This window comes from Eubalaena glacialis, chromosome 9, assembly GCF_028564815.1.
Source record: "Eubalaena glacialis isolate mEubGla1 chromosome 9, mEubGla1.1.hap2.+ XY, whole genome shotgun sequence".
In the NCBI taxonomy this organism is placed as follows: Eukaryota; Metazoa; Chordata; class Mammalia; order Artiodactyla; family Balaenidae; genus Eubalaena; species Eubalaena glacialis.
The window spans coordinates 113697694-113719598 of record NC_083724.1 but is presented as its reverse complement, the minus strand read 5'-3'; the positions used below and the strand labels follow the sequence as shown (position 1 = coordinate 113719598).

At 47.6% G+C, this 21905-nt stretch overlaps 1 protein-coding gene across 2 annotated transcripts in view; it reads right to left on the bottom strand.

Annotated features, from left to right (window-relative positions):
- Nucleotides 1-21905, bottom strand: part of PTK2B (protein tyrosine kinase 2 beta) — a 128295-nt gene that overhangs the window by 49941 nt on the left and 56449 nt on the right. For both annotated transcript variants that reach the window (XM_061200723.1, XM_061200724.1), the window contains exon 2: nucleotides 12198-12438. In XM_061200723.1, the coding sequence (XP_061056706.1) occupies nucleotides 12198-12401 (204 nt within the window). In that variant the 5' untranslated portion in view covers nucleotides 12402-12438. The remainder of the gene's footprint in view (nucleotides 1-12197; nucleotides 12439-21905) is intronic.

Below are 21905 nucleotides of genomic sequence, written 5' to 3'. Positions count from 1 at the left end.
TCAAAAATAAATGTCTAAGTTTAGCTATTGTATTTGGCTTGGTTTAGCAGATTAGGCATAAAAAATCCACAGTTAAATGACAGGAGAAGACATCAGCTTCCAACTTGAGACAAATGCCATAGCTTATGCCCACGAGCTTGGTTCACGTGCTACCCGGTGGAGACCTCCTCCCCTGCTTATAGGCTCAGCTTTTAAGAGATGAATAAACTCCTTGTAAAATATAAAACTCTAAAATTAAAATGCTGGGAATTCCCTGGCAGTCCAATGGTTAGGACGCCGCCCTTCCACTGCAGGTGGCAAGGGTTCGATCCCTGGTTGGGGAACTAAGATCCCGAGTGCTGCACGGTGCGGCCAATAAATAAATAAGTAAATAAAATAAAAATGCTGACTAGACAGTAAATGTCACAGGGCTAGAGAGAAAAAGAATGGCCAAAATTCACTCAGGTCTTGATGAAAGTTAAGCTGAACGGCTATTTTGCCTTCTAGATCCTAGAAGCTCATATGTGAAAGCAAACCTCACTGATGCGGCCATAAGAATAAAATCTACAACTCCACAGATATTCAACTATTCAGACTTTAATAAGCTCATAAAACTTAGACCAGAATTTCAGAGCCTTAAGTAAACTTAGAGACCACTTAATTTGATTCTGATTTTAAATGAAGACACTGAGACCCAGGGAGGTCAAGTGACTTGCCCAGGAGTATACAGGAGATTCTATCTGAAACCAGCTGAGATTCTATTAACCCTCCTACACTTTATCATTTATGAAGGCCGAACTTCTTTCCAGTCAACTTCCTATTTGGTCTTTATATCAAGCGATGTAGGAGATTCCTAGTCTCATTTGTTCTCTGTAGGCTCAGCTCATTCACTTGTTCATTCATTCATTATACAGACATCTACTGAGTGCCTACTTTGTGTTAGGCTCTAAGTAGGCACTGCGGAGATAATGGTGAGCAAGATATAATCCCTGCTTTCCAGGAGGCCACCTCTGTTTAGAGACTGACAAGAGGCAATTACGATACAACCTGTCAAGTGTTGTTGGGGAAATGGGAGCAAATGTTGAGGGAAGTGGGAGCAAAATGTGCCACCTCCAAGCACCTGATGCCCACCTACACACCTTGTCTTCAATTCTGCCCCATCAAGCCTGCTCCTGTCATCCTTTCACAGACCCTCCAAGACTGAGTATCTTGTGAGTTCTCAGATCCTCTACCATGAATTCTTACCCTGGGGCTCCGCCCCACCTGGGGGATGGTTGATAACCCTTCCCCAGGGCATGTGAGCCAGGTAGCCATCCTGCAGGCAGAAGTGGGTACTTCAGGGCAGTGGCCAGTCCCAGCACCCCTGAGCTTCTGATTCAGTGAATTTGGATGCGACTTGGACAACTGATATTTTTCAATGCCCCTGGTGACTTCAGATCGCTTGCCTCATCTGGGAAGACTGTAGCAGTGGTTATATGAACCCCTCTGCCCACACCCCATTCACAGCACCTCTTGGCATTTAATGCCACTGACCCCAGACACTGCCCCGTGTACACACCAGGTCAGCCTGAAGCTCCCTCTCCCTTACTGGAATCTGGAGTTGAGACATGGAATTCTAACCAGTCTCTGTGGGCTTTATAACTGGAATCCATCCATCCATCCATCCATCCATCCATCATTAAATAACTACTCATTAATTAATTCAGCAAACTGGGGAAACAAAACGTCCCTCTCTCATGGAGCTTATTTTCTATTGGGGGTTAACAATAAACAAATAAGCATAATAATATCTCAGGTTCTGATAAGTGCCAGGAAGACAAACAAAGCAGGTAAGGGCACAAGAATGATGCCGGGGGAGGGGTCGGGTGGGGTTACTATTTTACATGGAGTGGCCAGCAAAGTCCTCTCTGATACGGGGGCATTTGAATGGATCCCTGAAGGAAGTCAGGGAGAGAGGGGTGGCCTCGTGGGGGAAGACCCTTCCAGGCAAAGGGATCAGATTGCACAGAGACCCCGAGGTGGGCATCTACGAGGCCCTGTGTGCTTGGCACATCTGGGTGACTGTGAAGAGGCCAGTGGGGAGGGAACGGAGGAAAGTGATGTGGGAAAAGGTCAGAAGGGCCAGGCCAGGGCTCGGCAAATTTTTTCTATAAACGGTCAGGTAGTAAATATTTTAGGCTTGGTGGGCCAGATGGTCTCTGTTGCAACTACTCAACTCTGCCCTTGTAGCTCAAAAGCACCATAAACAATAGTAAACAACTGAGCGGGGTTTTGTCCCAATAAAGCTTTATCTACAAAAATGGGTGATGGGCCGTATTTGGCCTGCAGGCCTTGCTTGCTGACCCCTGTTGCAGGCCAGGGTAAGGACTTTGGATCTTATTTTGAGCGAGGAAGGTAGTCATCAGAGAGTTTAAAGTAGAGCAGTGATATGCTCGAAGCTATACCTTAAATATATCCCTCCAACTGACCTGTGTTTTAAAAATTCACCATGGCCGCTACCTGTGGAATGGATCACAGGGGGATAAGGGCAGAGGCAGTTCGGAGGTGAATGCGTTATTCCAGGTAAGAGATGCTGACAGCCTGGACCAGGGAAGAGGCAACGGAAGTGGCGAGAAGGAAATGGTCAGAATCCGGATATGTTTTGCTGGTAGAGCAGACAGGATTTCCTGATGGATGAAGTACAGAGTGTGAGAGGAAGAAAGAATTCAAGGAAGACTCCTAGGTCGAAAGCCTGAGACACAATAACTGAAAGAACTCAGCTGCAGTCAGTGGAGCCGGACAGACTGGAGGAGAAGCAGAGTTTCAGGAGAGGATTCTGAGCTGATTCTTCGCATGGAGGCTGGGCAGCCAGCGGAGATGGCAGGCAGGCAGGTGGACATGTGGCCTGGAGTGATGGGAGGAGGCCGGAGCCAGCATTTCAGATTTGGGCACCACTGGGTAAAATGAGAATTTCAAGCTATGTGACTGGATGAGATCACCTGAGGAGTGACAAGGGACCAGCCTGTGGCAACACACAGGCTGTCAGTGTCACGGGAATCAGGCCAGGGAGGGGACAACCCACAGCCGGCCGGCAACTGAGAATCCCAGGAAAGGGCAAGGAAAAGTCATAGGCTTTCATCAGCCTGTGGTCACTTTCCGACACTCAGCCTTGCATCACTGTGGGTGTGCATACGTGTGCAAAATGCTCGTACTCCCCTGTGTGCTGTGTACGTGTGTCTGTGTGCCCCTGAATGGGGGTGCCAGCAACTGCCATTGTGATCCCAACTGATGGCTGTCGTGGCTTGAATGGTGACCCCCAGAAGATGAGTCCATGCCCTGGAACCTGTGAATGTGACCTCATTTGGAAAAAGAGTCTTTGCAGATGTCATTAAGTTCAGGACCTCAAGATGAGATCATTCTGGACTATCTGGGGGGCTCTTAAATCCAATGACAAGTGTCCTTATAAAAGACACACAGAGGAGAGACGCACAGAAGGAAGAGAAAGGAAGAGAAAGGAATGCGAAGATGAAGGCTGAGATTGGAGGGATGCAGCCATAAGCCAAGGAAGCCTGGAGCCACCAAAAGCTGAAGGAAGCAAGGAAGGATTCCACCCTAGAGCCTTGGAGGGAGCCCAGTCCTGCGACCCCTTGATACAGTCCGGCCTTTGGAACTGCGAGAGAACACACTTCTGTTGTTTTAGGCCATGAGGATCATGGTATTTTGTTACAGCAGCCCTAGGAAACCAATAACAACAGCAATACGAGTTCTGAGTTCTTCACACACCTAAGGGATAATTTTTTAAAAATTATATATACACTAATATGTATAAAATGGATAACGAATAACAGCCTGCTTATAAAAAAATAAATAAAACAGGATTCAAAAATTCAAAAACAAAAATGATTGAAAAGCAAAATAATAAAAGTTAACATAACTTATTGTGAAAGCTTTCATTTGGATGTGCTAAAAGCCTGTACCTAACAAGGACATTCAGCAATGCGACTGCTGTTTAAAAATAGAAACGTAAGCACAGGCACCTGGCTGCTAATTTGTGGACGGCATGAATCTGGGCGCACAGTGAATAAAGGGGCCCAGAATGCTGCACGTCTGCCTCAAGCTTGCCTCTGCAGGTGTCAGGGCTGGGTGGGCTGGCCTGCCATGCACATACAGGAACTGGGGATGGGGTGCAGAAAGGAGGGGGTCCTTGTTAATGTGCCTCTTTTTATAGCACTGTGAGTGTCTCTGTCGTGTTGGTCCGTGGTTTCCTGGATGAACCCCTTGTCTCAGGTTTCCCAGGGCTATTCTCATGCATGGGGGGCTGGCCTTGTGTGACTCCATTATTCTCTTTAGGGTAACGTTTCTTTTAGCGACAGCAGCTTCCCAGGACAAGGAGTCACGAATTCCCTTCCTCTTGCACCTCAACCTCATGGTCTTGCCCGCGGAGACGTGTGAAGAGGGCAGCGGGGATTGTTCTGGAAACAAAGGACATGGGCCCACGAACTGTGGCCTGGAGACTCTCCTCTGACCACACGGAGCTGCTGCCCCTGTGTCTGCTCGGGCTGCTACAACAGATGACCACAGACTGGGTGGCTTACATGACAACATTTATTCCTCAGTGTTCTAGAGGCTGAGAAGTCCAAGATCAAGGGGCCAGGAGACTGGGTTCTTGGTGGGCGCTCTCCTCCTGGTTTGCAGACAGCCGCCCTCTGGCTGTGCCCTCACATGGCAGGGGAGAGAGCTCTGGTCTCTTCACCTTCTTCTCAGGACACTAAGCCATCATGGGAGCCCAACTGTCATGACCTCAAGCCGACCTCCTAATACCATTGCATTGGGGGTTAGGGCTTCAACATATGGATTTGTGGGGGGGATCGGGGGGAACACACATTCAATCCATAATACCCTGTGTCTGGTTAAGTGATAGGTTTAAACTTGAAAGCACCTGGGATGAATGTCTGATGAGTCTAGTGCAGGGCCAGTGGGTCGCAGTATCTGAAATCTGCTTCTCTGGGAATATCCTGGAATGTATTGTATGACCGCTGAATCTACAGGGAGGGCAGTTAGTCCAAGCATGTGTAGAGCAGGCTGCCTTTGGGACTGGAGTGTGCTCTCCTCACACGCCAGGCGAGCGGCACCTGCTGGCCACCCCGCAGCCTGGAATCCCTGCTGTAGAGGTGGGGGGGACACCACTGGACCAGCGGGAAGGGTACAGGATGGCTCCATCTCTAACCCTCCTAGGGATGTAAATGTGGATGCTAAGTCGGGTGACGCTTCGGGACAAAACAAGGCTGGGTCTTGATCATGGCTTTTCAGCACGATAGAGGCTGGCCGAGGGAGAGGGTTTTTGAATGTGGGTGCTCTGCTGGCATCCTTGGAAGCACACCATATCACACACAACTGCCTCATTTTCTGCTTAAGGCCCTCCTGTGTGAGACACAGATGGTCCACTGATGGATAGAGATGGGCCCATGCAGGGAGTGGGTCAGCTGGGGTCAGCAGGGGAGGGAAAAACACCACGAGCCAGCAAGTCAGTGTGCCAGGCAGAGAGGAGTGAGAACGGCAATTAGCAGTAGGTGACCATTTATCCTCCGATTCATGATGCTCTTGAGATTGGCAGGGGCACTGTTCGTAGTCATCCTTGGACAGTGTGTGTAAACCAGGACTGTCTGATCGTCCGGGACATATGGTCAACCTACCCCGAAGAGAGTAAGAGTGGAGATGGGAAAAGGAGCAGGGAGAGGGAGAGAGAGAGAGAGAGAAATGAAGGAGAGGCTGTAAGAGTCAAAGAGAGACGTCCTGTGTGGGCACGTCTGGGTGGCACTCTGCTGGTTGTTTACAAAGTGTTATCTTAACCCCTTTCCCAGACAAGCAAATTAGCATGTTAGAAAAATACATAATGATAGAAGACTCCACTTTCTCCAGAGCTCCAGAGCTCCCAAACAAACACAATTTCCTATGAATATCAAACAAAAGGGAAATGGAAAATCAAGAAGAACAAAATCCACTTCTCATTCGGCACGTTGCTCCCTTCCCTCCAACACCTGTCTAATTTCTGTTGGGTCCTAAGCACAAGGGCCAGAGCTTATTTACATAGCTTTTAACAACCCAGAGAAAGCATCTGAGGATATTACATTTTTATAGAAAGAAGCTGAGAATAAAAAGGAAAACAAGAAATCAGCAAGTATGCATGGAGTAACCATGTTTTGAAAATGTTTTACCACATGGACTGTGCCAGGGTGATTCTCCATTGCTTCTATTTGATCAGACACAGCTGTACGGAGGTGTCAGAATTTTAGGAGTGTTCTTATGGAAGGACAAGTGCTTGGCAAGCTTGAAAGGGCTGGTAGTACTTTGACACATAGAAGATGGTGAAAGAAGATAGAGAGCTGGAAGTAGAAAAATCCATTAGAGGATGCAGCCCAGCTAGGCAAGGAGACTGCAAGAAATGCTCTGTGGAAGCAGCGGGTGGGAGGGGCCGGTCCAGGAGATTCTCAGGCAGGGAAGCTGGTCTGGACCTACACGACTGGACACAGCATCTACAAACAGGCCCAGAATAGCAAAGCAGTTCCTTGACGTCTGGACCGAGCTCTTTTGTCTTCTATGCTCTCACAGAATCTCTGTCTTCTTGTCAGAGCTCTTGCCTCCATTTGTAAAGGTTTATTCATTAGTGGGGGTCAATGTCATTCATTAGTGTGAGTCCTTGGCCTCAAAACCCATTGAAAGCAGGAAGTGCCTCTGGGTTTTGGGATTTGATGATACTTCCAGGTCATAACCAGCCTGGTGTCAGGTACTTTTTCCCATGGTATACATGTAACTCCAAGATCCACATCCCAGAATTGTTTGTATTCTGTTTTTACAGCTTTGTTTAAAGCCCAAGCCATCTTAATGACCTTGGACTCAATTTTATATGACACAGAACTAAGTTTCTGAAGAGCCCGAAATGCATCTTGTCAATGAACCATGCAGACATAAGCACAGCTTCTGGGAGGAATCATATTAATGGATTCAATCTGTCCAAACTCTTCAAACAGGTTGGGTAAATCTTGCTGCGTTGCTGTCTTGTCTACCCACAGAATAGTACTACATACACTTAATGTTTTAGATCTAATTGGAGGCAATCCCTTCTTCTGTCGTTCTTTCTCCCTTTCTCTAGCTCTTCTTTCACTTGAGTATGAGCGTGATGATTTCCTTTTTCTTTCTCCAGAGCGTTCTTTCTCCCTTTCAACACATACTTGTGAAATGGATGATGAAATTATTCAGGATTCCTTCATTAATGAACTTACCCATAGCCATGGCTTTAACCGCCACCCAGAGGCTGAGAAGGTTCAAATGTTTCTCTCCAGCCCAGTTCTTTCCTCCAGAATCACATATCAAAAAGCCTACTCAACATTTTCACATATTTAATGTAACGTGAAAATGTTAGAGCATCCCAGTTGCACTTGACAGGTCCAAAACTGAACCTGTGAGTTCCCCACTCCCCAAGCAGTTTCTCCTAAGTGTTCTTCATCTTGGGGAGTGGGACTTTCTCCACCTGAACTAGGGCTGCTGTTCTTTCTTCCTTTTTTTTGGGGGGGGGCCATGCCATGTGGCTTGCGGTATCTTAGTTCTCCGACCACGGATCAAACCCGGGCCCTCGGCAGTGAAAGCATGCAGTCCTAACCACTGGACTGCCAGGGAATTCCCAGGGCTGTTGTTCTGGACACCTCCCTCTTCTTTATTCCTGCATCTCTGGTCCATCAGCAAAACCTTTCATTTTCATCTCTTAAATTTTCTGGATTACAATCACTTCTCTCCATAGACCACGGTGGTTAAGAGTGCAGGCTCTGGAGGTGGATTGCCTGGGTTTGAAAACAGTCTCCACCACTTACTAGCAATTTGCTTAACTCTTCTGAACCTTGTTTCCTTATATATAAAATGGAGATAATAATAGTATGTGCTTCATAGGGTTCTTCTGAGAAGTCGATGAGATAATGCATATGATGTGCTTTCAGAAGGGTAGCTGCTATTATCACCACCACCACCACCATAAGCAGCACCAATATCAACATCGTCACTACCACCATCATCACCATCATCATCATGATCTCCACCATCATCATCATTGCTACCATCACCATCATCACCACCACCAACACCATCAACATTATCATCATCAGTCCTTACCATCACCACTACCATCATCATCATCATCACCATCACCATAAACATCACCATCATCATCACTACCATCACTATAAACACCATACCACCACCACCACCATCACCACCATCATCAACATTATCATCACCATCATCATCATCACCATGTACATCATCATTATCATCATCACTACCATCACCATAACACCATCACCATCACCATCACCATCATCATCATCATCACCACCATCAACATTATCATCACCATCATGATGATCATCATCATCTCCGTGGCTACAATCCTAATCTAAGCTATCAACATCTCTTATCTGGATCACTCCAATAGCCACCTAACATCTCCTCACATCCATTCTTGCCTTTTCCAGTCTATTTTCCACTATGTAACCCAAGTGACCTTTTAAAAATGCAATCTCATACCACTCACATGTTTAAACTATATCAGTGGCTTCCCACAGAAGATGGGGTAAAATCCAAAATCATTAACATGGTCTAACTAGTCAACCTTGGACATCCTTTATCCTCAAACCTGACATGTATGTTGGTCACTTCAGGATCTTAGCATATGCTATTTCGTCTGCCGGTAACACTGTTCCTCTTGCCTTTTCCTCCTTCCTTCCCTTCATGAGCAAAACCTCTCTGAAATGGTAACATTCACTGTCTCCACTCTCCAACTGACTGCACAATGGCTTCTGCCCCCATCTCTTCACTGAAACTACCCAGTAAAAGATCATCATAGCACCTGTTGCTGAAGTCAATGAACCAATTTTTAGCCTTATCTGATTTGACCTTTCTGAGTGTCTGACACTGCTAACCACTCTTTCCTCAAAGTTTCCTCTGCTTCTGTCTCCTTCTTGTTCTCTTTGTTCTTTTCACCTTTCTCCGGATGATTCTTCTTTTTCCCTTCATTTGTCCCTCTTTATCAGCCACTTAGAGGTTGGTTTCCCAAGGTTTCCTAATTGGAACTCCTTCTCTCGCTCTGCTCATTCTCCATGGGTGATCCTACCTATTCGCATGGTATCCATTGCATAATGACTCCCAAATCCTCACCTCTAGGTCCTTTCTCCCTCCTCAGCTCCAGGCCCACGTTCCTCTACGAGTGTGTTTCACAAACACTTCAAACACAACACATGTAAAGCTGAAATCTCAGAACACCCTTCCTTTCTCTGATGGTATCTCAGTGAATGGCATCAACACCCATTCAGCTGCCCAAGCAAAAGCTTGAGTCATCCTTGTCTCCTTCCTTTCTCTTCCTCCCTACGTCTAGTTAATCATCAAGTTCTGTTGACTCTGCTTATTTAGATGCACTTAGATCTGTTGACTTGTCTTTGTTCCCAATGCCGCTCCACTAGTTCATTTCCCGCCCACACTATGGCCACAGCTTCCTAATCCATCTCCCTTTCACCAGCGTTTCCTCTCTCCTACCCTTTTTGTACTTTGGTCAGAGTTTAGGAAAAACGGATCCCTAAATGATTTCCTAGAGAACTGGTTGTCCAACTTTTAAGAGAAGGGTTTCTTAGGCAAATAAGAAATGGCTGACTTAAGAAAACATCACCTCTGTGGCTCTTTCTTGGTGACCCACCAGGCATGACAGCATATTTAAGATTCTGAGAAGTCCTGTCACAAAGGAATTGGTTCAGAATTGTTTAACCAAGCATTTCCCAAACTTCTTTGACCATAAAAACCCTTCTCCAGCATGCACATCCTAACATCTTGCAGGACACTACATACTGTTTCAAAATACAAATCTGATCATCTTACTTTATTTGAAAATATGACAGATAAGTGGATAAACACTAAAAGAAGATGATTTGAACTTTATTCTGTGGGTGATTAGAAACCCTTGGAGATTCTTGAGCAGGGTAATGACCCACACAGTCAATAGCTTCCAATGATTGAGCTCCTGCTATATGCTGGATGCTTCTCATCTATCATCTCTGATCCTTACAACAAGGTTACAGGTGGGCATAATCCCCAAGTGAAGGGACTGAGCCAGGTTAGTTAAGTGTTGCGTCTAAGGCCATAAAACCAATAAGTGTGGAGCAGTATTGGGCTCAAAGTCTAGGTGACTCGAAAGCCATGGCTGTTTGCAATAAGCAGGTGACATGTTGCCTATAAGACACATTGGAAACAGGCAAAATCAGAAGGCTGGGACATAAACGCTTAGAAGGCTATCACTTCTTTCTTTGTTCTTTTTCCACCTCTGTTCTCACACCCCTCCAGGTAATGCCTCAAGAGCTAGCCATTCTTCTTAAGCTTGGGTCTCACTGCCCTTCCTGTAGGCTATTGTATTTTTTCCCCTTTGACACCTAGCAAGACATCAGACAGCTCCAGGAAAGCTTCTCCCCTGCTTAAAAGCTGTGTGTTTCTAATGCCTGTCCAAATACAAATTCCTTAGCTTGATATTCTAGGCCCTCCCTTATTGGCCATCAAATTTCCTTTCTGATCTTGACTTTAGATACTTTTCTAAATATAACCCATGCTCCAGCCTCCCTGGAGGCTCCCATGATCAGCCTCCCTGTCTTTGTTCTTGCTGTCCCCTCCTTTTGGAAAGCCCCCTGCTCTCCTCAGCGCTGCCTCTTCAAATCTACCAATCCTTTAGGGTCCCTTTTCACCATAATGCCACAGAACATGTCCTAATCTGGTCTAACCAGATGCTCTTTGGGTTTCAGCACAAAAAGGCAGGGAGGTGCTCCGAACATGGGAATCAGGTTGCCTTCTGAAAATTAAACTCGTAAACCCCACAGTAGATGGCATCAGCTATCTGCAAAGATGATACACCCAAAGGAAGACTCAAGAAGTAGATAGTTAAGGAGACATGAAAACATCCTCCTGGAGGAAGGTGCCCAGGGCTTGCTCTCAGGACACAATTGTACCTACAGATCTGGAACCATAAGATGCAAACAAGGCCCTAATCAAATCAGTTACAGGAAACAGAGGGAAGAACCAAACCATAATCAGTTGTGACAACTGGCTAAGACAGTGACCTAATCAATTACATTCTGCTCGGGTGTACTGAAGTACAGCCTGTGCTGTTACAGACAGAAGGCAGCCAAAGGGACAGACGTGGAGAGGTTGCTGCCAGCACCAACCAGAAAAGACGCTGACTGAGTTTGGGGGATGTTGACTTCCAGGACAGGGAAGGATTAGTGATGAGAGGATTGGAGATGCTTCATCCAGCTTTCTCAGACCTGGGTGGTTTTCCCAAGGTTCTCCTGCTTCCTTTATTCAAATTACAGACCCACTAAGCAACCTCTGGAGAATCGATTTGGCTTTCTTTTGCATCACCAGAAAGGAATATTCTGAGCAGTGGAAAGGGATATCCTCATTGTATCTACCTCATGGCGTTGTGGGGAGGATTCAATGAGATAATGTAAAGGGATTGATTCAGGCATGTATATAGTAATTATTCAATAAATGTAGGCATTTAAAATCAATCAGTGTATTGTGACTCTGCTTCTGACGACAAGTTCTTACACATTTGGCTAAAGAGAACTGGCTTCCTGGTGTCTAGGTGCCCTGATGACTGTGGGTACCTGGATTTGCAAAACAGATTCCGAGGCCCTGGGTGAAAGTGAGCCAGCTGAAGTACTGCCTCAGAAAGGGCCTGGCAACCATGCCCCTGGTCGAGGGCATCTCTAGTTCATTAGCATCCTCTAAACATATCACAGCTCCCTTCTGTAAGCACCCAGCACATGTCCTAAACCACTTTTGTTCTATTTTCAATGCAATCACTTGTGTATTCCAATTCCATGAGAGTGTAAACCCTCTGAAGGGGGGGGGGGGCGCTTACATCCCTTGCAGAACCTCAAATGTCATAAATATTGAATGAGTTGAAATGAGATAAATCAAAGCTTGAGCAAATGATCTGGGGTTCAAACAAAGGCTACACAATCTGTGCCTCAGGCTGCAGAGCCCTGGAGAGGAGGCCTGGAGCCACAGGCTGAGAACATCCCTCCAGGGCCCCCAGCCCAGGTGGTGGATACAGGAGAGCCTGCTAGGCTGAAGGAGGGATGCTCAGCTGCCCAGGAAGGTGAGGGAGAGACAGACAAATGGACGGAGCAGGCAGCACCCACCACACTCACCCGGATCTCGGTCTGCACAGTGCATTTGACTAGTTTGAAGTTCTTCCCGGGGTTGAAGCTGTTGCTATAGAAGCAGACCTTGAGGATCCTCACGTCTTCCTTTTCCACGTCCACTGGCACTGCCACCATGGGCTCTGGGGGGCCTTCAGGCCGACGTAACGTGCCCACCTTCACTCGGCTCAGGGCCTCAGAAACCCCGGACATCCTCTCAGACGGCAGCTAGGACCGGCACATCGCAGTCCTGCGGAGACAGCAGAGGGACAGCCCTGAAATGAGTGGTGTGGGCCCACACGCCTCATCCCCCAGGGGCAGCACCCAACAAGCTCCGAGACCTCTGCAAAGCACACATCCTCCCACTCCCGAAAACTCCCCTTAAAGGCATCCGGCTTCACGGATGGGGAGGCGGAAGCACGGGGGAGCAGTTTGTGTAAACGTCCAGGTATCGGCCTGGACCCGGAGCTCGCAGGCTGTGAGCTCTCTGCTAGAAGCCCCCTCTCGCCATCGCTTTTCTCCTCCCACGCTGGCTCCCAGGCAAGGGGCCCACACTCTGCAAACGCAGCTCTGAGAGGAGGCAGCCCCAGCCTGGTTCCAAGGCACAGCTGAGCAGAAAAAGCGAAGAGCGAGACAGTAGAAAATAGCAGGAGAGAAACAGGGACAAGGGGAGAGAAGCCGAGAAGGAATCGAAGTGGAGAACAGGTGGCCTGCAGGGCACTGGAATGGGAAAGACAGGCAAGGGCCCAGGTTGGGGGGCCAGCCTAGCAGCTGAGGGCTTCGTCCACCCCCACCTGCAGCTGCCAACCTGGGCTTTCAGGGCTCGAAGCCTCAGTCCCACAGGAAGTCATCTCCCAGAGCATCATGCACCGCATGCAGAGGGACAGCACCCTGGCAGCCCAATGTGCGAGGTCTTTCTGCTGGGGGGCGAGGGGGTGGGGCTGGGCCTCCATACCCAGCCCAGTTCTGATGACAGTTTGGTTGACATCTACATAGACTATAAGAACCCTAGGAGTCTTTAGATCATCCCAAATCTCAGCCAGATTGGTCCTGGCCTCTTGATCCAACAACAAACAGCTCTGTAGGGTTTATTCCCAGTGGTCTAAAGCAGAAATACCCAAAGGATGCAATAGAAGTTCTATCTCCAGACTGGAGGTGTCGATCTTGGCTCCACATTAGGAGCCCCTGGGAAGCTGTCAAGAAAGTCTAAATGCAGACCCTGTGCCCAGAGATTGTCACTGAGGTGGTCCATGGGAGGCCTGGCATTGGTATTTTTAAATTTCTAAGGATGTTTCTAACATTCAGGCTGGGTTGGGAACCTCTTCTAGACTAAGCTTAGCTCTCATTTGGAACCCATTCTTACAGAAGAATCTCTCCCTTCTAACAGGAGACTGTGATTTTAGGGGGACATTCCTCAGACTAGGAGTTGGGGGCTGAAGGACGGAGTTGGCAAAGTTAAAACACAAACGTAACAAATGAACTTATTTACAAAACAGAAGTAGAGTCACAGATGTAGAAAACAAACTTACGGTTACCAAGAGGGAAAAGGTGGGGAGGGATAAATTGGGAGATTGGGATTGACACATACACACTACTATATATAAAACAGATAACTATTAAGGACCTACCGTATAGCACAGGGAACTCTACTCAATACTCTGTAATGACCTATATGGGAAAAGAATCTAAAAAAGACTGGATATATGTATATATATAACATACATTTTGCTGTACAGCAGAAACTAACACAACATTGTAAATCAACTAGACGCCAATAAAAATTAATTAAAAAAATACAAATGTGGAGTCAAATATTTTAGATGTGGAAGCAAAGTCTATGTTCATCCAATCACACTGCTGGGCACTAGAAGGGAAACGTAGACAGTCACTAGCTGCAAGGAGTCATTCCTTTAAAAAGCCAGCATGTATTATGAAGACATGAAAGAGATGCTATGAGGACAAGGAAAGAAGCAGGACATGTCCCTTCCATCGGGGCAGGCAGACAAGGAGCAGAGCGCCAGCCTGAGCCCACCTGGGCAGGCAGAATTTGGGACAAGACAGATGGAGAAAAGATTATCCAGTCTGCTTTATTTTAGAGACCAGTATGTGTATTCTAGAAGCATCCATGCCTTTTTTCAATGTCTACTGGACCTGTCCCATGTGCCAATCCTCTGCTATGCACTGGGTGTGTGTCTCGGTTTCCCCAGACCTTCAATAAGGAAACCGAGGAAGTAGCTTGAGAGGCAACCCCAGGAAACCTACTAGGGAGTGGGACGTGCGGGACAGGGAAAGGAAGGCGGCCTGTTATCAATGGAGCGATCGCTTGGACAACTGCAGAGGAACCCGGCTGGGAGCCCTGGGAGCGAGGACAGAACCCAGCTGCAGAGCCACTCCAGCCAGGGAGGGAGGGAGCCACGCCACTGCTTCACCGTCATTGTCCCAGCGTTTCCAGCCAGTTCTGCACAAGCGCAGAGTGGACTCAGAGCCAGAGGAAGTCCCCAGGCAAAAGGACGCAGATGCTGGCAGGAAAAAGTAAGCAGAATACTGAAATGGCGAGGCCCAAGGGGACATCAGAAGGGACCATGACAAATCTGCTATAGGACGTGAAGCTGAGGGAAGGATGTCTTGCCCCTGAAGAGCATACACTCTAGCCATACGGACAAACCGCATATATATATAACCATCAATAACACACAGATATCTGGTCCTAGATTCAGGATCTCCTGTGTCTACTGAGCCAGGGGCCCCATGACCCCAGGGCATCTGTTTGTATAAACTAATTTCCAGGCAGGGGTCTCATGACACAGTTTTGTGAAACGGGCATCTGGGTAGGAAGGAAATGGAGCAGCACATGGTGTCTGTCCCCAGGGACTAGATCATGCCAATGGAAGCCAAAGGGCCTACACCCCAAAGACCATTTGGAAAGTAGGGGTGCAAGCAGTGTCATCATGTTGGCCAGTGGGAACGTGGACTCAGAGCTGGAAGGAGGCCGTTATACCCACAACTGCAGGTCACACCACGTGGCTTCTGGACATCCACAGTGAAGGGGATGGGGTGCCATTCAGAAGATACCCCCCAGCCCAGGCAGCATTCCCACCCAAAGGGTACTGGTGCTGGTGAGCACACAGAGACACCCTGGGGACTCCCTGAAATACTAGGGGAGAGTTTGAAAGGGAACAGTTAAGTAGGAATAATATGTCAGTAAAATTCAAGAGATCTGGCTGTTACGATCTTGGAAGCTCCACTTTCACATGTGATGTGTGTCATTGGCTGAAGAGAAGAGTGAAGGAGAGAAGCCCTCTCTGAAAGGCAGAGCCCAGTATCAGAGGTAGAGCAAGTCAGAAAGCTTCGCCAGGACAGAGGTCAGGGCAGAGTCTGCAGGGGGAGGGGGTCAGACCCCCACGGTGCTTTTAACCTTGCAGTTACAGCCAGTGGTGCAATGAGATGCGGTACTTTTAAACTTGAGGAGCCAAGAGGATGTAAACATGTAACGAGGATGTGGAGCAACAGGAATGCTCATTTATCGCTGGTGCAAACTTCGGAAGACAGTTGTATGGTTTCTTACAAAACTAAACAGACTCTTATATGATTTATCAGTCATGCTCCTTGGTATTTACCCAAAGGAGCTGAAAACTTATGTCCACACAAAAACCTGCACATGGATGTTTATAGCAACTTTATTCACAATTACCAAAACTTAGAAGCAATCAAGATGTCCTTCAGTAGGTGAACAGATAAATAAGCTGTGGTACATCCAGACAATGGAATATTTTTTTGTTTGTTTAATAAACTTTTTATTTTAAACTAGTTTTAGATTTACAGGAAAGTTGCAAAGATAATACAGAGAGTTCTCATATACCCCTCACTCAGTTTCCCCTATTCTTAACAGCTTACCTTACTGTGGTACACCCAGACGACGGAATATGATTCGATGCCCAAAAGATATGCTCTATCGAGCCATGAAAAGGCATGGAGGAACCTTAAATGCATATTACTAAGTGAACGAAGCCAATCTGAAAAGGCTACAGACTGTATGGTTTCAACTATATGACATTCTGGAAAAGGCAAAACTACAGAGACAGTAAAAAGATCAGTGGTTGCCAGGAGTTGGGGGAAAGGAGAGATGAATCGGAGGAGCATGGAGGATTTTGAGGGCAGTGAAAATACTCTCCATGATATTACAGTGATGGATACATGTCATCATACATTTGTCGGAACTCATGGAATGCACAACACCAAAACTGAACCCTGATGTAAACTATGGACTTCGGGTGATAGTAATGCATCACTGTAGGTTCATAAATTGTAAAAAACGTACCACTCTGGTGGGGAATGTTGTGCTTGTTTGAGTGCAAGCGGTAGGTGGCAGATCTCTGGACCTTCCGCTCAATTTTGCTGTGAACCTAAAACTGCTCTGAAAAATAAAGTGTATTAAGGGAAAAAAAAATGTGATGATGAGAAACCACAGCCTGATAGTTGACTCCCCTTTCCCAGCCTGACTGGGCGGTGCCTGGCCCATGCAGGAGCCAGCCCGCACCACACCCTGATCAGAGAGAAGTATTCATATTTTACCTCCAACCTAGACTGATACGTTGGCCATCACCAACACACTTGGATGACACTGGTTTCTTATCGTCATCCATTTTTTCCTGGCCTTTGGTTCAGGAGCCATCATTCATAGTAGTCAACCTGGCTCCCGTTGAAATATTTTAGCAAAGTCATTTCAGTCACCCGGGATCTACCTTTGCCTTCAGACCGATGCTGGTCCCTCAGGTCTGCCTTCAGTCCTTTGTAGTGGTAACCTTGGGCTATCCATTCCAAAAACAATTACAATTAAAAAACTTTAAAAGAAACATATGTGTTTTGCACAAGAACCCTGGGAGATGTGCAGAGATGATTATGACCATTTTACAAATGAGAAAACATACTCAAGAAATTTTAAGCCACCTGGTCAAGGATCATGCTTGTTGAGTAGCAAACTCGGATCCCAAAGCAGATTTGAATCCAAGTTCAAAGTTTCTCCCACCTTCCCATCTGCCTTTGAAGAAAGTAGTATCTCGTGATACCACAGACGTGGGCACAAACTCCATGCAAGAAGAAATGTGTCAACCCAGCATGGAACACCCCAGTCTGTGAAGAATCCAGAGTCCTCCTGGCTTAGAGAGCATCACCCCTCCCCAAGCTAGGACTTGGTCATGAGAGGTCTTGGAGGTGTTTGGCCGAAAGACCTCAGCCCAGAAAGGTGGTGCCCACATCTCTGCTGACACGTGGCAACTCCCTCAAGGGCATCCAAAACTTCCAACTGTCAGTACAGATCTGCAGTGAACTGCCAAGGGGTCCCCCAAAACTCTCTGAAGCAGAGTAACTGAAAGGTGTTATATAAGGAAAGCCTCAGTCACCTGCCTTGGGGGTCTTGGAGAACACAGCCCTCAACGTCACGCATGGTCTTCTCTCCAGGCCCACGACGGCTGATTTCAAGCTACCAACATACGGCACTGGGCGTAGTTAGGAAGATATGAGAACAACCTGCTGACTCTAGCTCCTGTTTCTGGACAACAGAACTTGCCTGTTCCTCCAGACTATGCCTGATTACTTGAATTTCTCATCAGTAGCTTGTCTCTGGATTTTGTTGATCACAAAGTCCTCTGACTCTAAGTGCGTGAGCCAAAACCCCTGCTCCTTCCTGCAGGCCAGACCTGGACCCCAGCCTGGCAATCCTTCCTCGCTGCATGCTGGCCTGCCCTAGACCCTGTGAGCACTGTCACGAGGAGAGACCGTCCCACGGCACTGGAGAAAACCCTGGCTCACAGCCACCGTGGGCTCCGACTGTCTCCCAACCCCCAGATCTGCCCAAGGCAAAGCCAAAGAATAACAAACACAAGGAAATGGGCTCAAATTAAAACAGGAAAAGTTTTGATTGGCTATAAGAACGTCTTGGCCAAGACCTGCCAAGGGCACTGAGGGAAGCTGTACAATCTCTGAGTCCCTGAAGTCTTCAGGAAGAAAATAAATGACACTCTTCCTGAACGGCAAGACATTCACCTGCCTGAAGGGGGAGGGGAGACTGAAGCAGGACTGAAGTCCCTTCAGATACTCTGGGTTGTCACTGTCCCCAGGGCTGTGCTCCTGCTGTGGGGAAGATGTCAGGGTTATAGGGGTCAACATCACAGAAAAATACACTCTTGATCTTGAAGACACTGCAAGGTGGTGTTACGTCTTATTGAACACATACTGTGTGCCAGGGAGTTTACGTAAGTAACCCCTAATTCTCTAGGAGGATTCTGCAGGATAGGTAATGTTAGAGAGGTCTAGCGAGGTGACTGTCCAGAGCATACAACTGGTAAGCGGCAGAGAATTAAGGCCACCATGTTGCCAATGGCAAGAGGGCTGCTGGTGTCACGTCCTGCTACCATGCTTAGGACTTAGTGTCCGGCTCTGCCACCAACTGGCTCTGATGCCTTGAGACGTCAAGCTGGGATGGGACAGAGTTCCCAAACAGCAGTTGGCAGCTGGATGATGGCCTTTGGTGATGTTTTGCCGTGTCCATGGCAAAATGAGAAAAATAAGAACAATGTAAAGAATCCATCATAAAGTTGAATGTATTCCATTTGAGAGGCAGTCTTTTATTCTAACTTTGTCTTTCCACCTTTTTTCTTTTTTTTTGTTTTTCAATATTAATTCATTTATGAAATGACAACGATAGCCTTTACCAATTGGCCTCTTCGGGAACCAGACTTGAGAGTGACGCTGGGAGTTCCAAGGGTAAAAGGCAATGTCTTGAGGATTGAAAGTTCTGCCCATGATTTCAGGGAGCACAGAAAGGGCACCATTCATCAGGAAGGTGGCACGATGTCAGGGAGAAGGCGCACACATCTGACTCATTCGAACCTGGGTTTAAAACTCATGTCCTTGGGGCTGCCATGCTGCAGAAGTCTAGGCCGTTATTCACGAAGGATTTCAGAGCTAGGCAACGTGGTGGCCTTAAGTGTCTGCCACTTACCAGTTGTGTGATCTGGACAAGGTCACCTCTCTAGACCTCAGTTTCCTCTCTTGGAATAGGAGGCTAACATTACCTATCCTGCAGAACTTTCTGGAAAATCAGAGATTACTTATGTAAACTCCCTGGCACATGTATTTTTAAAACGCCTGTGACTTGGCAGAAGAAAGAACCAGAAACCCAATACCAGCGCCCACTTAAAAATATTAAACTGGCCCAGTAAGTCGAGGCTCAGGGGGTGGTGGCAGCCCCTCCTGTCTCCAGGGCTCTGAGGCTGCCTTTCCTCCAAGACCCACCTTCTCCACCTGCCGGGGCACCTGAAAAGAACACCTCTACCTCCTACACTCTGCTCACATGGAGGGCCGTCGTCTGTCCTGCGAACCCACAGAAGCGTGGACCGAGGCCACACAGGACACAGTCGAAACACCAGCCCTTTGGATCTAGCAGAAGCCAGAATGTCATGAGACACACATTTTATTTCCACTCTGTCTCTGAGTCACTTCCTCTTGCCGTTTCCCCATCAACAAAATGGGGAACACATGCCTTTCCTCTGCAAAGGCCTGCTGAGAGCAGCCACTTAACGAATTGGCAATGACCTTGCCGTCTTGGGGAGTCAGGCCTGTGTGTCTGGGAAGCTGGACCCTACTGGCTCCACGCAGCGCTCCCTCCCCAGCCCCGAGCCCTTTCAAACCCCAGGTCCCATGAGGGCCGGCATTCTGCCCGCTCCAGGGCCACCCAATCCATCACTTGGTTAATCCCCTCCCCTCCTCTCCGAGCGTCCCTCCCCATTACCTTGCAAAGGAAGGAGCCAGGAAGGTTGTGATTAGCACCAGCTATAATTCAATGTAATTCAAAACACCTTTATTGAGAGTCTCCCACATTTTCAGCTCACCACCCCCGCACACACGACCCACTCAAGACCATTCTGTTGCCAGCACTTTGCGACCCAGAGGTCACCTGACTCGTAGCTGGCTCTCAGGGCGCTGGGAGGGGGGCGACAGAGACGCATTACCTGTCCTTCTTTGTTAACAGAACCTCTGTTCTCCCACTGATTCAAGGACTTTGATCCCTGCAGCTGGGCAGAGTTTTCTTACCTCCTGTGTGACTTCTGGGCGCCGCTAGTTCCCCAACCCTTCAAGAAGTCCCACTCACCTTGCTCCTAGCCGGCCAGCTCATGAGTGATTCGGACTGGCCCGTTTTTCTCCACCCTCCGCCTTTCTTCTTTTTCCTCTTCTCCCCTCTCCCTCCTCCCCCACCCCTCCACTTCTCTCTATCTCTCGCTCTCTCTGCCTTGCTACGTTTCAGGAGCCACACCAGACTCCGGAGGTATGAAGATTAACAAAAGTGGGAAGAGGGTCCCCGTCCAGCAGAGACTCACAATACCGTAAAAAGGACAAAGATTAGAGCAAAGCAGTCACCATATGATATGGGATCTAATAGGGGTCTCTGCTGAGTATTAGATGATCACAGGCGAGGACTTGCCTCTGGGGCCCCTGGATCTCAGGAAAAGGTGACACAGCAAGCTCGGGAAATCACGTGCTATGATAAAGGGCTGGTCAGGAGGGTGTTGAAGGGTTGCTGGGAAATGAGAGGAGATGGTGACAATATAAGACCCCATGGAGAAGCAGATTTTCACTTAAAAAAAATAATTTTGGCCATAGGATGAAGCCAGGCATGAGCTAGGAGGCAGAATAGTGGCTCACATAAGGCCTTGGCATGAGTTTCACCAGTAATCCAGGGCAAAGATGGCCAGATCTGCAGCATTTGCCAATTTCTCTTGTGTAGATACTTCCGTCATCGCTGATTTCAAGCTACCAACATGATCTCACTGACAGCAGACTTGGGGAGAAACGGGTGTTATGAGAGCTTATTCCAGCACCGCACGGCCTGAACAGTGAGTGACCTGGGAGTAGGATGGGGGCAGATTCTATAGTCACTTGCTTCAAGCCTGCCTCTGACCCTTGATGTTGTCTGGTCCCGGCAGTGGTATCGCCACCCAACACTTCAAGATAGCAATCTACAAGGTGCACGGCAGCACAGAATTTTAAGATGTGCTCCTTCCTCCAAGGAGCTCCTGTTACTTTCCAGTTTCCTAAAAAGTTGTAATTTTCAAAGCCACACTCTGTCCTCGTTAACCTCAAACTAAATTCTTCTCCACTTCGAGTCCCAATCTCAGCCTTTTCCTTCTCTCCCAGCCTGCAGCTCCAGCAAATCCCATTTCCCTCTCTGCGTGCGATACAGAGTTGGTTGTTGGGCTGGGAAATTTGGTACCATAATGAATCAACGCTACAGTTGAGTATTTTGAGTTCTTCCCCATTTTCTTGAGAGGAAAATGAGGAGGCCAAGTGACAAGGAGGTGAATTCATAAATGGCCAAATGGTTTTTCCCAACAACTGCTGGTCAAGTGTCTGTATTAACCTGAGGACCTATGGCTTTTTGAATGGGTCCTTGTTCACGCCTCTTAATTTGGCATTAAGGAGTTTGTGGTTATCAGACAAAAAGCACCATGTTGAGCACAGGATTAGGGGAGATTGTGACTCTGGTTGGAGACCACAAAGGGTCCCTGACATCTGCACAGGCAGGTGAGACACGCCAAGGGGAACAGAATGCAGCCAGTGAAATGGGATAAATGTGAAGTTCTTCACGTAGACTTAAAAAAAAAAAAAAATCTTCCCCAGTCTGGGATGAGGAAGATGTGGTTTAGCAACAGCATGGATTTA